This window comes from Apodemus sylvaticus, chromosome 3, assembly GCF_947179515.1.
Source record: "Apodemus sylvaticus chromosome 3, mApoSyl1.1, whole genome shotgun sequence".
Classification (NCBI taxonomy): domain Eukaryota; kingdom Metazoa; phylum Chordata; class Mammalia; order Rodentia; family Muridae; genus Apodemus; species Apodemus sylvaticus.
Window position 1 is genome coordinate 55,696,885 of NC_067474.1, and position 15,173 is coordinate 55,712,057.

The 15,173-nt window shown below is 40.2% G+C and overlaps 2 protein-coding genes across 3 annotated transcripts in view; both read right to left on the reverse strand.

Moving 5' to 3' along the window:
- Kif24 (kinesin family member 24) overlaps positions 1-15,173 on the reverse strand; it is a 70,512-nt gene that overhangs the window by 32,142 nt on the left and 23,197 nt on the right. For both annotated transcript variants that reach the window (XM_052176269.1, XM_052176268.1), the window contains 2 exons: positions 4,220-4,858; positions 1,724-1,907 (listed from right to left, as the gene is read on the reverse strand). In XM_052176269.1, coding sequence (XP_052032229.1) covers positions 1,724-1,907; positions 4,220-4,833 — 798 coding nt within the window. In that variant the 5' untranslated portion in view covers positions 4,834-4,858. The remainder of the gene's footprint in view (positions 1-1,723; positions 1,908-4,219; positions 4,859-15,173) is intronic.
- LOC127680669 (60S ribosomal protein L13a-like) lies at positions 11,455-12,109 on the reverse strand. The gene has a single exon (XM_052176273.1). It carries the CDS (start codon positions 12,090-12,092, stop codon positions 11,481-11,483), a length of 612 nt encoding a protein of 203 aa, XP_052032233.1. The 5' UTR covers positions 12,093-12,109; the 3' UTR covers positions 11,455-11,480.

A 15,173-nucleotide genomic window follows, 5' to 3' on the forward strand; every position in this document is an offset into this window, starting at 1 on the left:
TCTTGTTACCAGTCACTGCATTTTGTAACTGAACAAGAAAAAGAATGAATGTTCAATGTTTATGAGGGCAGACTAAGAAGGCAGATTCAGAGAAAAAGAAACTCTGGGTTCCAAAATCTTTGTGTGCATGTACACATGTACACCTGTGCACACACACGAGAAGGCCAGAGACTGCCTTTGGGCATCTTTAGCACTCTGAATCTCATTTTTTAAAACAGGGTCTTTCACTAGACCCGAGGCTCATCAATTGGCTAGACTGGCTAGAAAGCCTGTCTCTTGTTTCCATCTCCAGTGCTGGGGTCACAGCTGTCTGCCACAATGCCCAGTCTTTTAAGTTGGGTCTGGGATTTGAACTCAGCTCCTTATGCTTCTGTCGACATTTCCTTAGCATACTATGATTATATGATTTCCTCTCATTTGTGGAGTTTGCTGCTTCTCTATTAAAATTGGTGCATGGGTACTTGCTAAATTGGAATAAGTTCTTTTCAACACCAAGCTTTTTTCAGTTTAAAAATTTTTATGCATCTCAGCAGTGTTTTATTAAACCCTTATAAGTTAAATGTGAAAATATATTATCCATAATTAAATAGAAGAGTCATACTCACCTAAGACTTGGGCATACTGGTATGTGCCTGTAACAATGCTCAATCAGAAAAGTCATGAACTCAAGGTCAGCTTGAGCTAGCTACAGCAAGTTTCAGGCCAGCCTGGACTATAGAGTCGTACCCTGCTTTAAAACTCACATTCAGCAGAGTGATAAGCTGACATTCCCTGCTGAGCATGGAAAGCAAATGCCTGTAATCCCAGTACTCGGAGAAAGGCAGGAGGACAGCTGCAAAGTCAAGTCTAGTCTGGTATGCTTAACAACCAGGGCTACATAGTAAGGTGTTTTGTTTGTTTTGTTTGTTTGTTTTTAAAGAGCTCAGTTGACATGTGCCTTTAATTCCAGCACTGGGGAGGAGAGGCAGGTAGATTTTTGTGCATTAAGGCCAGCCTGGGCTAAACAGCAAGTTCCAGGCCAGTCAGGGATATATAATGATATTCTGATGCAAAACAGGCAGCTGGGTGATGGGGCTTTAGCCACAGCACTCAGGAGGCAGAGGCGGCAGACCTCTGAACCTAAGGCCCAACTGGTCTACAGAGCGAGTTCCAGGATGGTCAGAGCTACAAGGAGAGAACACTCTGTCTCAAACAAGACAAAACCCCCAAAACGTTCATATTCCATCATGCCCAGGGAAGAGGAGACCAAGCATATAACCATCACTCTCAGAACTGGTCATCAATAACTACTGACTTAAATTCTTTTTATTCTCTCATCGGTACCCTTGATTTTGCTAATTCACATAAACATGCTAAGTGAATATATGCTAGAGCTTCATTGAATAATGCAGGAATTATGGTTTTCTAATTGTGTATATTATGATCCCCTATATTTTTCAAGAATGAAAGACCAAGGTATCAATAACTTAGAATAAATTCAAGAGCTGTGTCAGTGGCACATGCTATTAGTCCCACCATTCGGGAAGCAGAGGCAGTTGGATCTCTTTTAGTTCTAGCAAGGGTGATGATCCTTTCTCAAAATAAACAATCAAGCAAACGAAGACACATTAAATATGATTAAATGAACCAGAAACTGGATTTTGGAACAACTATTTAAATATAAAGTAAAAAACTGACATATGTGATGATATTAGTTTGAAACACAGAAAGTGAAAGGTCCTACCTGAAGAATATATTGTGTAAGGTCAACTGCTTCTTTTTTCTCATGTACAAGCAGAGTTTCTTTATCTTCTATAGTAATAATATTAACTTCTCCACGCCGTACTTCCCTTACACCTAAAGGCCGTTTTCGAACACAAACTCTGATTTTCTCCATTTCAGTCCAAGGATTCTCTGGGGTGATCTGCCTGATATATGTTTACAAATAACTTTAATTTTTAAGAAAAGGATTCAATTACTTAAATAGTCAAAGTATCAGTACATTTTGAGTATCTTTGATATATGTGTTTTTTGTTTGGTTGGTTTTTTTGGTTTTGTTTTGAAGACAGGGTTTCACTTTGTAACTAAAACTGGCGTAGACCTTGCTATGTAGTTTAGGCTGGCCCTAACTTTCTACCCTAGCTTCCCAAGCACTGGGACTACAGGTATGTACCACCAAACCCAAATTTTGAGACAGGACTCGCTATTATAGTGAAGGTTAGACTATAGTGCCTCTTGCCTCCACCTCCTATGTGCTGGGATTACAGGCCCAGGTCACCTATATGCCAAGCTCATGCAAATAAGTCCACATTAAAGGTCAGCAATGACAAAAATTTTACTAGCTAACCTCCGGTTTCCATCTCTGACCTTATTCTCTGCCCTACGAAAGAGGAGGAGGAGGAAGGGGAGGAGAAAAAGAAGAGGAAGGGAGGAAGGAGGAGGCAGCAGCAGCTAAAAACAAATCTGTTATTTTAGCTCTGAGACTTGTGTTTGTCTCCTAGTGCTCTTTGTGGCCCCTGAACTCCAGTCGGACATCAAAATCTACCTATATTCTGCTACTAAGATGGAGGACAGAAAATCCTTAGTCCTTTTTATTTTTATTTGTGAGGCTCTGAGACAAGGTTATGCATTGTGTCTTGAGCATCCACAGGGCTAGATTACTCCTGTACTACTCTCCCCAGCTCGTCATTTTAGAGATGTGCAGGGATTCCAGGATAATTCTCATGGACGAAAGGCCTGTGGTCTGAATTTTTAAGTTGAAGAGGTAAAGAGGAAAGTGTGCTCTCTCCCCACTGGGTGTCTGTCTTTGAGACAGGGCATTGCCATGTGACTTGAGCTCCCCAGCCTCTTGTGTATCTTGTCTGAGTGCTGGGTTTGCATGCACCACCATCCTGACACACATGATCATGATGTCTGTCTGTCATCTCTTACCTTGCCCCTGACATCTAAGAGCCTCCAGATATCTTAATTATCTTCATACCTAGAGTCAGACATCATAGCTATTACTTAATATTTGTAAAGTAAATGTAAAGGCAATATTTAAGTTAAAATATGCATTCTAAGTCATGATGTGTTAAGCACTAAATAATTATAATTTATACTTTATGTGATGTTCAATAAGACTAAAATATTAAAAAAGAAAGTATGCTCTTTTACCTTTCATATTTCCAATCTACAATTAAAAGAAGAAAAATAGTACTAAATTCTCTGTGCTATGCTAGAACAAGTATTTCAAATTACTACTGGTATTTTCACCCAATCCCAGCTCTCAGGAGGCAGAGGCAGTCAGATCTCTGTGAGTTCAAAGCCAGTCTAGTCTACAAAGTGAGTTCCAGGACAGCCAAAGCTATTCAGAGGAACTCTGCCTCAAAAAACAGAAACAAAAACAACAACAACAAAAAAAAGCCAACCAAACAAATGTGTGTTTCTTTCTTAGTAATATAACAAGTAATATATTTTAAAGGAACATATTCTCTACCATATCATTCTTAGCATTGGGTATTATTCAGTATTTTACCTCTCAAGGATCTTATTTAAAATTCTATCTAGAAGCACCAGGTGAAATAGTTTACTGCCATTTTGACTCACAACCTCTAACTGCCATCAAAAGGTCTTACTCTTTGTAATCACCAAAAAAAAAAAAAAAAAAAAAAAAAAATCATCTGTTCTTTCAGGGCTGGATAAAAAACAAAACAAAACAAACAAACCTGCAGCCAGAATCAGGATCCTGCTTCAATGTATGCAGGTGACCTCACTGTTCAAAGAACAGTTTAACTACATTTAACTAACTGCTCTCTAGCCTTAAGTACCCCCTAGATCATCTGGCTAGTTTGAATTTGAAGGTCTTAAAAAAAAAATCTCATGAATGGTTCCATTAGAACGCAGGCTGACTACTCTGCTTTCTTGAACACATTAAGCTATCGTGTTACACTAGGAAGTAACAGTACCAGGTCTGCTAGAGGACTGCAGCAGACCCTGATGCCTAGCAGCTGTTTGTGTGATATGCATGAACAATGTGCATCAGCCTTTTTGCCATCTGGAAAATTCCCGTTCCTCATAAATTTGCTTTTATCCACTTATTGCGATTATTAAGGCAAAACTTGCTAACTATCATTCATATGTTTCAGTCATTACTAAGAATTTAGAGTATTTGCACTCCTCTGTTCATGAAGAAGAAATCTGTGTCTGCCTTAGGCTGTCTTTCCCTATTTCTCCCAAAAATACAAAAATAAAGTATTACCTGACACAAGAATGAGGGATTCCATAGTTATACCCTGAAACATGAGAGACTCTTTGAATAACAGGAATATCACCATTTCCCAGTTTTGGGGAAAAGTAATTTGATGAAAAGAGCAGAGTGCTGGTTTCTGTTTGCATGGAAGCAGTAGCAGCAGAGGACTCCGGGGCCCTTATTTTTGTCTGGTACTGGGAATCATCTGGTAGCACGTGTTCCAGCACTTTCAGGTAAATGGACTTCTGCTCATCTATAGAGAAATCAGAAAAACTGCCCGTTTCATTGCTGGCCATTTTGTCTTTGCTGTCAGAAGGAGAATCAAAATGCAGTTGTCTTCGGGGCCCAGATCTGAATTCCCGAGGCTTGGTGTACAGGCTGCTTGCCTGAACAGGATGCTCTGGGCTACTGAGGGCTTTATCTTCCTCCTGCATAATCTTAATGATTTTGATAAGTTGGAAGAGACGTTTGCGGTCATTCATGTCATGGACTCCCAGTCTGGAGTAGTCCTTCATTGTAACCTTGGCTAGTTCATCTATTTTTTGAAGGCCAAGCGCAGTAAAATGAGGGTAATACTGTGCAAGCTCAGCTTCACAAAGGCACTCATATAACCAGGATGCCATTTTCGTGACTAGGTTTATATGAACTCTGAAGAAGAAAGAGAAAAAGGAGTCATCCATATAGAATAAACAGATTATCTTCCTTTACAAACTAAAACAGACAAATATGCAGAAAAACTGTTATCATCTCAAGTTTCCTAGGTATTTTTCTTCTGAAATGGATTATTAAGCAGCATAGTTTATGAGCAAAACTGTTTTTATATAGAGCATATGAACTAACAGTTGTGATCTGTTCATCTGTTTAATAAAAAGGCTTCCTAACTATATATTTAAATAAATATATGGACACAGACATAACATAGACAACTTACTTATTGCTTGGGAGTTTCTTTCAACTTTGCAGTATCTGCTTAAGACATGCAATACACTGCTGAAACTTTGTTCTTAGCACTGATTGCAGCAGGACTAATTTAGCTGTTGCACTGAAGGGCAAGGCATGCTGACACCTGCTTCCTGTGACTAATGAATAAAGGCTAGGAAGCCTTTCAGACAGACAGCAGAATAAAACAGCAACTGAGAGGACTATAAATGAACATAGCTCAAAGAAAAATGCATTTCAAATCTGCTGTGTTCTGGTAAGACAGAAGTAAAAACAACCAATTCAGAATCAACTCACTCAGTATTTTAGATAATTCTAAAAGGTAGTCAGTCACAGATGTCTACCTGAACAAAATATCAATCAAATAATTTTCCTAGAAAATTAATATGACAGACGCAAATTTGAACGACTCACATTAAAACTTAAAACACTAGGTATTTAATTAAACACTTATAGGTGATGTGGTAATTAATATAAAATCTCTATTACAATCAGAATTCTGAGTAGGTTTCCATTATTCCTGTTAATCAAGCTCAAGTTCCTAAGGATATTAAAAAGAACTTAAGTTGTATTTTAAAATATTTCATCAATATCTTAAATGTGCTTGTGAGTGCATGACTGTAGTGCCCTGTGAGGCTAGAAAATGGTGTTGTACCCCCTGGAGCTGAACTGCACCTAAACATGAGTCCTCCGGAAACACAGGACATACTGTTAAGCACTGATCTGTCTCCCCGCCCTCTGCTTATTTGTCTGTAAGCGTGGATAGCCTGGCCTGGTCTGGGATTTACTCTGCAGCCCAGGTTGGCCTCACACTTAGGATAATCTTACTGCCTTGACTTCCCCATCACTAGTATTACAAGCATGAGCTACCATACCTAGTTTTTGAAAATTTTTTTCAAAATTATTATTTACTTATTTTATGTGTTTGAGTGTTTTATCTGCATGTATGTCAGTGAACCACATGTATGCCCGATGCCCACAGAGGCTAGAAAAGGGCAATGGATCCCTACTAAGGTTACAGTAAGCTACCATGTGGGTGCTTAGAATCGAACCCAGGTCCTCTTGAAGAGCAGCCAGTGCTCTTAACCACTGGGTCATCTCTCCAGCCCTTTATATTTTCTTTTTCAAAATGGTTTGATCCTTCAGTTTTCAAAACTCAATTATTGAAAAATTGATTTTATTTTAATTTATTTTTGTCTAAGAGAAACACACACACTCTCTCTCTGTGTGTGTGTGTGTGTTAAAAGATAGGATAACAAGGACAACCAAGGAGCTCTGAATAACTAATTTGAAGGAAATACTAATTAAGCAAAACAAAAGACCAAAGGGTCCAAGCAACACACCCTACACTGACTCTGACATCTGTAAGTAGTAGGTTTCCCCTCTGCAAAAGAAGCCCACAAAATTGTTACAGCTCTTCCATCAAGGGTAGAGTTTATTTCTCTTCCTGTAACATCTAGAATGGCACTGTAACTTCTTTTGCGTAACAGAATACAGTGAAATAGATTGCCATGAAGGGCTAGAAAGTCACCTTAGCTTCTAGTGCCATGTGAAGAAGTCTAGCCAATAGCCAGAGAGAGGATCATGCACTACCACTACTACTTTGATGGCCAAAAAAAAACAAACAGATATTCAAGAGAAACCGTCCTAAGACTATCCAGCTGGAGGGCTGCCGTAAGAGCGTGTTCTCAACCTTCCTAATGCTGCCACCCTTTAATGCAGTTCCTCGTGGTGTGGTGACCACAAAGTTGTTTTCATTGCTACATAACTAATTTTGCTACTGTTATGAATTGTAATGTAAATATCTTTGTTTTCCAATAGTCTTAGGTGACCCATGTGAAAGGGACATTCACCCCTAAAGAGGCTGAGACCCCCAGGTTGAGAACCACTGCACTAGACAATTACAGCCATAGGAATGACTTCGGGTAAGAGCCAGTAAAAAACTACTAAGCTTGGCCCAAATCACCGGCGCTCAGAGCTTTAAGCAAATTACAGGACAATTGTTTTGAACTATCAAGTTTGGGGCTAGATTGTTATATAACAATTCCACTTCTGAAATTCTGCCCTTTGTTAAGATTTTCAAGCTATTTGAGGCTCACAAAACTGAGTAGAAGGTTTAGAAACTTGCCAAATATCCTGTCTCACACATGTACTCTTTTCTTCACTAATGGACCTATACTGATAAAGGATCATTACTCAAAGTCTACAGCTTAGAGTTCTTATCTAATGTTAGAGAACTTGTGAATTTGCATAAAGAGTTCATGTATTCTCTATGTGAGTAACACGTGGAAGTTTGATTGCCCAAAAACTCCAGTGATCCGTCTACTCAAAGGAGGTATAAGTATACAACAAGTTACAATCACTTAGTGTGTTTTTAGAAACTCATTGTTTTTTGACTCTGCATTAGGAATGCCATAGAAGCCGGGCATCTGAAATCCCAACACTGAAGCAAGGGGAATCACTGCCAGTGGAAGCTCAAGGCCAGCCTGGACTAGAGGAGACCCTGTTTTTTCTGTGTTTAAAAGAATATTTGGGGCCTGGGGAAGTCAGCTTAGTCAGTACAGCACCTCCTCACTCACAAGCATGAAGATCAGAATTTCTTGATCCATTTGGATTTGAGCTTAGTACAAGGAGACAAGGATGGATCAATTCGCATTCTTCTGCATCCTGACCTCCAGTTGAACCAGCGCCATTTGCTGAAAAGGCTATCTTTTTTCCATTGGATGTTTTCAGCCTCTTTGTCGAGGATCAAGTGGCCATAGGTGTGTGGGTTCATTTCTGGATCTTCAATCCTGTTCCATTGATCCTCCTGCCTGTCACTGTACCAATACCATGCAGTTTTTAACACTATTGTTCTGTAGTATTGCTTGAGGTCAGGGATACTGATTCCCCCAGATTTTCTTTTGTTGCTGAGAATAGTTTTAGCTATCCTGGGTTTTTTGTTGTTCCAGATGAATTTGATAATTGCTCTTTCTAACTCTGTGAAGAATTGAGTTGGGATTTTGATGGGTATTGCATTGAATCTGTATAGTGCTTTAGGCAAAATGGCCATTTTAACTATATTGATTCTACCGATCCATGAGCATGGGAGGTTTTCCCATTTTTTGAGGTCTTCTTCCATTTCCTTCTTCAGAGTCTTGAAGTTCTTGTCATACAGATCTTTCACATGTTTGGTAAGAGTCACCCCAAGATACTTTATACTGTTTGTGGCTATTGTGAAGGGGGTCATTTCCCTAATTTCTTTCTCAGCCTGCTTATCCTTTGAGTATAGGAAGGCCACTAAGCATGACAATGTGTGACTGTAATGTCAGTGCTGGGCAGGTGCAAACAGGAGGCTCTCCGGAAGTCACTGGCCTGCCAGACTGCCAGAATATGAAAGTTCCAGAAAGATCCTGTGCTAGATTCAATAAAACCTCACAGACATGTGGGTTAGTTTGGTAGTGTAGACATGTAATCCTCCCTCTACCCTCACAGACATGTGGGTTAGTTTGGTAGTGTAGACCTGTAATCCAAGCACCAGAGAAACTGAGAAAGGGTTGCACTGAATTTGAGGTCAGCCCTGGCAACAGAGCTACATAGAAAGTTTGAGGTCAATTTGGAGTACAAAGCAACACCTTGCTTCAGGACACCAAGGAAAAACAGGCAACAGAATCCCTAGATTCTCTGACTGAATAAAGAAATACCAGTAAGGGTTGAGGGGTGGGGGCTCAGATTATATCATCCTTGACTAACAAGCATAAAACCCTAGGTTTGCTCCCAAGCACTGCAAAACTCTAGGCCTGGTAACTTATACCTGTAATCCTAGCACTTGGGAGATAAACGCAGGCAGATTAGAAGTTTAAGACATTCTTGGTTACAGAGCAAGTCTGAGGCGCATCTGACTGACAAACAGACAAACTTAGCATAATGGCTAGGACACATTCAATGTGCCAAGTTTAATAAGAGTTGGCAGTTATTACCATTGCTATTGTTATTTCTGTATTTCTCCTATCTTCACCACCTAGCATTTCAGAATAGAACTTATTCTACCTTCAGTGTTTCGAGTTAAGTAAACACTAAGCAGCTGCACTCTCTGCTTGGCTCAGCTAACCCATGGGAACAGACTGTAAGTGCTATGCCCAGGCTGCCTGAGATTCTGTATTTTGCACACGATTTCCCTTGGTGCCATAGCAAACATTTCTCAGTTCAAATCTGATCATCACAGCCTCTACTGCATTCCCTTTAAGTAAATGAGACTACAACATTAATTTCTGAAACACTTGAATAACCTATAATCTCATGGGAAGAAAAAGATGTAAAAATATTAACAATTATTTAAAATCGCAGTGATCTGAGCATGCAGATTAAAGTAGCCATGGAAGCTCTTGTAGCACAGCTGCAGCCCTCCCATTTTTTTGGGCACTACAGTTAGCCCACGTGCTGTTGTCTTCAAATTTAACATGCTTCTCTCTAATTGTATTTCATTTTACAAAAGTTCACCCCTTCTTTACACCTGAAATAAGTATCAGAATTACTTCTGCGACTTCAAACTAAAACATTTGAACTCTACCACTGAGCCACAAAACAAAATAAACAAACAAACAAACAAATAAAATAAACTTCCAGATTTGGGGCACAGATGCATTCAAAGTTTTACTCAGATGATAATTTTACCTACTGACCTATCTCTGTCAAAAAGTCAAATGTAAAGGCTGTGGAGGGACATCAGTGGTGGAGTGCATGCTTAGCATGAGCAAGGCCCTAGGCGCTGGAGATACTGTCAGAGGTTAGCAGTGATTGCTGTTCAGGCAATGGAGTTTAGATTCCAGGACACACATAACAAACTGGGCAACCTTCAAATACCAATAATTTCAGTTCTGAGGCATCTGATGTCTTCTTCTGGTCTCTGCTCATTATAGGTATATGCATACATATAAACATGTATACATATAATATGTGTACATAGAAGTAGACCATTACATAGCAGTGTTGCTGTCTTTCCTATTGTGATTTGTGCATATCACTCACACAGATGAATAAATACATATAAAAATAAAGTTTTAAGCCAGGCATGGTGGCACATGCTTTTAATTCCAGTTCCTATGCCTTTAATGTCAGCAGAAGCAGGCAGATCTCTGTGAATTCAAGTCCAGCCTGGTCTACAAAGTCAGGCAGCCAGGGCTACAATAGAGAAACCCTGTCTCTAAAAACTAAAATAAAATAAATACATAGATAAATTTTTATAGGCAAATTCACTATCCAGCAACTACCCACTACCAAGTTCTAGATACATCCCACAGCTACTGTGTATAAATGCAAAATGACAGAAGTACAAAGTCATTATATCACTATTGGTAAGAGCAAAGCAATGAAGACTAGTCAAATAAATTACAGCTGTCTTTCAAGTGGAAAAATACTACGAAGTAATTAAAAAACTCTCCAATATTTATTGAAGAAAAAAAGCTTTTCAATATATTGCTAAGTACAGACTAGTTCATAAAAGCATCATTTGTTAAAAAGAAAGTTAACTGATCCAAAACAGAACTCTATCTTTGCTTATTAGGCATAAGAGATCCTTGGCAGGTTGCATGAGTAATGACAGTAGTCTCTTACAGGAGGAGGATGGGTACTAGTGGGTAAGCAAAAGAAGTAGACTATTACATAGCAATAAATGTTGGTAGTTACTGTCTTTCCTATTGTGATTTGTATTTCACTAATGCCTCCATTACCCCAGCAAGATCTAGACTAGTCTTATGCTTGTGTTTAAATTTGAAACTATGTAACCCATTTAAAATGTTTTATGTGTATTACTATTTTACCTAGTGTGCCTGTCTCGGAGGTGAGAAGGAATCATAGGATCTCCTAGAACTAGAGCTACACGTGCTACCAAGAAGTTACTGAGCTACCATGTGGGTGCTGGGAAGGGAACCTGGGACTTCCTAAGAGCAGTGGATACTCTTTAATCACAGAGCTATATCTCCAGCTCCATGACTCTATAATTAATTTTTTTTAAGTCAAATAATTTATTAGCACATAGAACCTTCCAGAAAAATTATTGCTTTGTGGTCTGTAGGGGAAGTAGTGACAGTGCTTGTATTTGGTCAGAATCTGTGTGCACTTAAAGTCCCAGCCCAGGTGTGTAGCCCATTTTCTTAGCCGCAGCAGAATATGGTATCTGGCCAGGTGGATGGGGCAGCCCATCATTCATTTTCAACACTGAAGCTCCACGGTTTTCACTTTAGTAAAAGTGAAGCAAGTTGCCAGCTCGCTCTGAGTGTACCCTTGTCCCCCCAGGAGCAGTGCCTAAGGAACCAGGCCAGGCAGCATGAGGCACAAACAGTCTTTATTGGGTTCACACCAGTAATCCGTTGGCCTTGAGGACCTCTATGAACTTGCAGATTTTCTTCTCCACATTCTTCTCAGCCTGTTTCCGTAGCCTCAAGAGCTGCTTCTTCTTCCGATAGTGGATCTTGGCCTTTTCCTTCCTCTTCTCCTCCAGCGTGGCTGTCACTGCCTGGTACTTCCACCCGACCTCATGAGCCAGCCGTCCCAGGTAAGCGAACTTTCTGGTAGGCTTCAGGCGAACAACCTTGAGGGCAGCAGGGACCACCATCCGCTTTTTCTTGTCATAGAGTGGAGGGATCCCATCCAACACCTTGAGGCGTTCCAGGGCAGCCTGGCCTCTCTTGGTCTTGTGGGGCAGCATGCCTCGCACAGTGCGCCAAAAAATGCGGCTGGGCGCTCGGAAGTGGTAGGGGCCTCGAGAGGGGTTGGTATTCATTCGCTTTCGAAGGAAGGCCAGATACTTCAACTTGTTTCTGTAGAAATTTCCAGATATGTTGATGCCCTCACAGCGTACAACCACCACCTTCCGGCCCAGCAGTACCTGCTTGGCCACAATGGCCGCCAGGCGGCCCAGGAGATGGCCTCGGCCATCCAATACTAGAACCTGACCCTCCGCCATCTTCGGGAGCCGCCTGAGAAAAGCTATAATTAATTTTTTAAAATGAGTATTTCACAGTTGGACAGACAGCTCAGTGGATAAAGTGCTTGCTGAAAAAGCATGAAGACTTGAGTTTGGATCTCCAGCATCCACATAAAAACTAGGTATGCTGGGCAGTGGTGATACACATCTTTAATCCCAGCACTTGAGATGCATAAGCAAGTGGATTTCTCTAAGTTTGAGGCCAGCCAGAGTGAGTTCCAGGTCAGCTAAGGCTATACATAGAGAAACCCTGTCTCACCACCAACCAAAGAGCATACATGAGCTCATATGAGGCCCCCGGCACTGCACATATGTAGCAGAGGACTGCACCTAATCTTGTAGAGACTTGATGCCTTAAGGCAGGGGAATACAGGGTGAGGGGCACCCTCTCGGAAGTAAAATGGAGAGGGGAATGGAGAAAAGAATTCTGTGAGAGGGAATGGGGGACAACATTGGGTTGTAAATAAAAAACAAAATAAAAAATATATACATGTAAATATATGTAACAGAATATGTTTGTGATCTCTGGGGAACATAGACAGGAAGGCCCTCTATACTTGCTGGCCTGCCAGTCTAGGTGAGCTGCAGTCTGTCTCAAAAAAATAAGGTGGAGAGCTAGCAATAATGGTTCAGTGATAAGAGGAGAATCAATTCCTGTAAGCAGGCTTCTTTCTTCCACACACAATGTGCAACACACGTCTATGCATAAAATAAATTCAAATACAACAAGAATACATACTAAAAATGTAAAGGCAGGGGGTATTCTTATTTTAAGATGTCAAACAAGATAGGTCTTCATTTTAAATAACTCAGTAAACCAAAGAGTACTAATACACATTACTAGATTAGGAGGCAAGAAACCAGCATCCAGTCCAGCTCTGCTAGGAATCTGAGAAGCAGAGCTGGAGAGATGGCTCAGCAGTTAAAAGCACTGGCCGCTCATCTACAGATCCTGATCAATACCCAGCAACCACATGGTGGCTCACAACCATCTATAATGGGATCTGATGCCATTTTCTGTCTGATGCTCTCTTCTGTCATGCAGGCATACATGTGAATGGGTGGACATATACATAAATAAATCTTAGGGAAAAAAAAGAAAATGAAACCAAGAAGCAGAGGTCACATACATGGTAAAATTATTTAACAACTATGATTCTTGTGTTATGTTTTGTTTTAGGGTTTTCTGCAATGTTAGAGACTGTGGTAGTTTGACTATGCTTAGCACAGGGAGAGGCACTGTTAGGTGTGGCCTTGTATCACTGTGGGGGTGGGCTTGAGAGACCTTCCTCCTAACTGCCTGGAAGCCAGTCTCCTCCTGTTTGCTTTTGGAACAAGATATAGAATTCTCAACTCCTCCAGTGCCTACCTGGATGCTGCCATGCTTCCTGCCTTGATGATAATAGATAATAATAGGCTGAACTTCTGGGGTTTTTTTTTTTGTTTTTTTTTTGTTTTTTTTTGTTTTTTTTTTTTTTTTTGGTTTTTTGGTTTTTTGGATTTGGAGTTTTTGAGACAGGGTTTCTCTGTATAGCCCTGGCTGTCCTGGAACTCACTCTGTAGACCAGGCTGGCCTCGAACTCAGAAATCCACCTGCCTCTGCCTCCCAGAGTGCTGGGATTACAGGCGTGCACCACCACCGGCCTGAACTTCTGAACCTATATAAGGAACCTATCCTTTCTAAGAGTTGCCTTGGTCATGGTGTTTCTTCACAGCAATGGAAGCCCCCAACTAAGACAGAGACCACCCTAAAAGCTTATATGGCCTTACCAATAATAGGCAAGCACTCAACACAGTGCTATCCCTCTGCCCTCTTCTCACATTTAAAACCTGACTAAGACTTCGATACATCATGAAGTTAGGTATGCTAATATATTCTACAAATATGTTCAAATGTATTTGTGATAGATTCTTTATCGTATCTACCAGGTGCTTGGGATAAAATAGGCACAATGAGCACCTACAGCATTTAAAAGTAATAAATATTCAAGTATCACAGAAGTACATAGTATAATACCATAGTATAAAAATAGCATGATATCAAACCACGTTATTCACCCTGTGGTTCTTCAGTTACCAAAATCTGCCACACTTGCTTCCTTGACTCATTTTTTTCTTTCCTGAAATATACTTTAAAATAAATTGCAGATATATCATTTCATCTGTAAATTCATTTTCTAAGTAGAAATAAGTTTATATCATAACCATGATTATGTGATTTATTATAGTTAATAAAATTTAAAATGATTCTGCTTTCTTATATTCAGTCTGTAGCCATAAATATTTTTATTTGTTCTGAGACAGGTTCTCTCTTTGCAGTCTTGGCTGCCTTGTGAAACTTGCTATGCAGACCAGAACGGCCTTGAACACATAGAGACCCTCCTGGTTCTACATCCAGAGTGCTGGGATTAAAGATATATACCATAACACCCAGCACAAATATTTTTTGAATGTATACTTTTTGTTTTTTGTTTGTTTTTGTTTTTGAATTTGTTTTTTTTTTTTCCGAGACCGGGTTTCTCTGTGTAGCCCTGGCTGTCCTGGAACTCACTCTGTAGACCAGGCTGGCCTGGAACTCAGAAATCCGCCTGCCTCTGCCTCCCAGAGTGCTGGGATTACAGGTGTGCGCCACCACCGCTTGGTGGAATGCATACTTTTAAGCATCTTTTAAAATTTGTATTTACTATTTGTGTGTGTGTGTGTGTGTGTGTGTGTGTGTGTGTGTGATAGGCACATGTCATCATGTCATAGGGTGTGTGTGCAGAGGTCAGAGGACAAAGTGTGGGAGTCAGTTCTCTTTATCCACCATGGGCTCCAGGATCAAAATCAGGAAGTCAGACTTTTGTGGCAAATGTTTTTACACAATAAACTATCTTGCTGACTCTAAAATATCTTTTTACAAAAATATATTTTGTTCAAGCCAGAATCTAAGTGAGTTCCACACACTTGATTACTATGCTTAAGTTTTCTCGTCAGACACTCATGTCCCTTCCCCCAACACAAACTTTACCCCCTTTTTCTTTGTTCCTCTGACTTCTTTTAAAAATAAAAAATAAGTGT

Coding starts and splice junctions, on each gene's coding strand:
- LOC127680669 (XM_052176273.1), bottom strand. CDS start 12,092: ATGGCGGAGGGTCAGGTTCTAGTATTGGATGGCCGAGGCCATCTCCTG.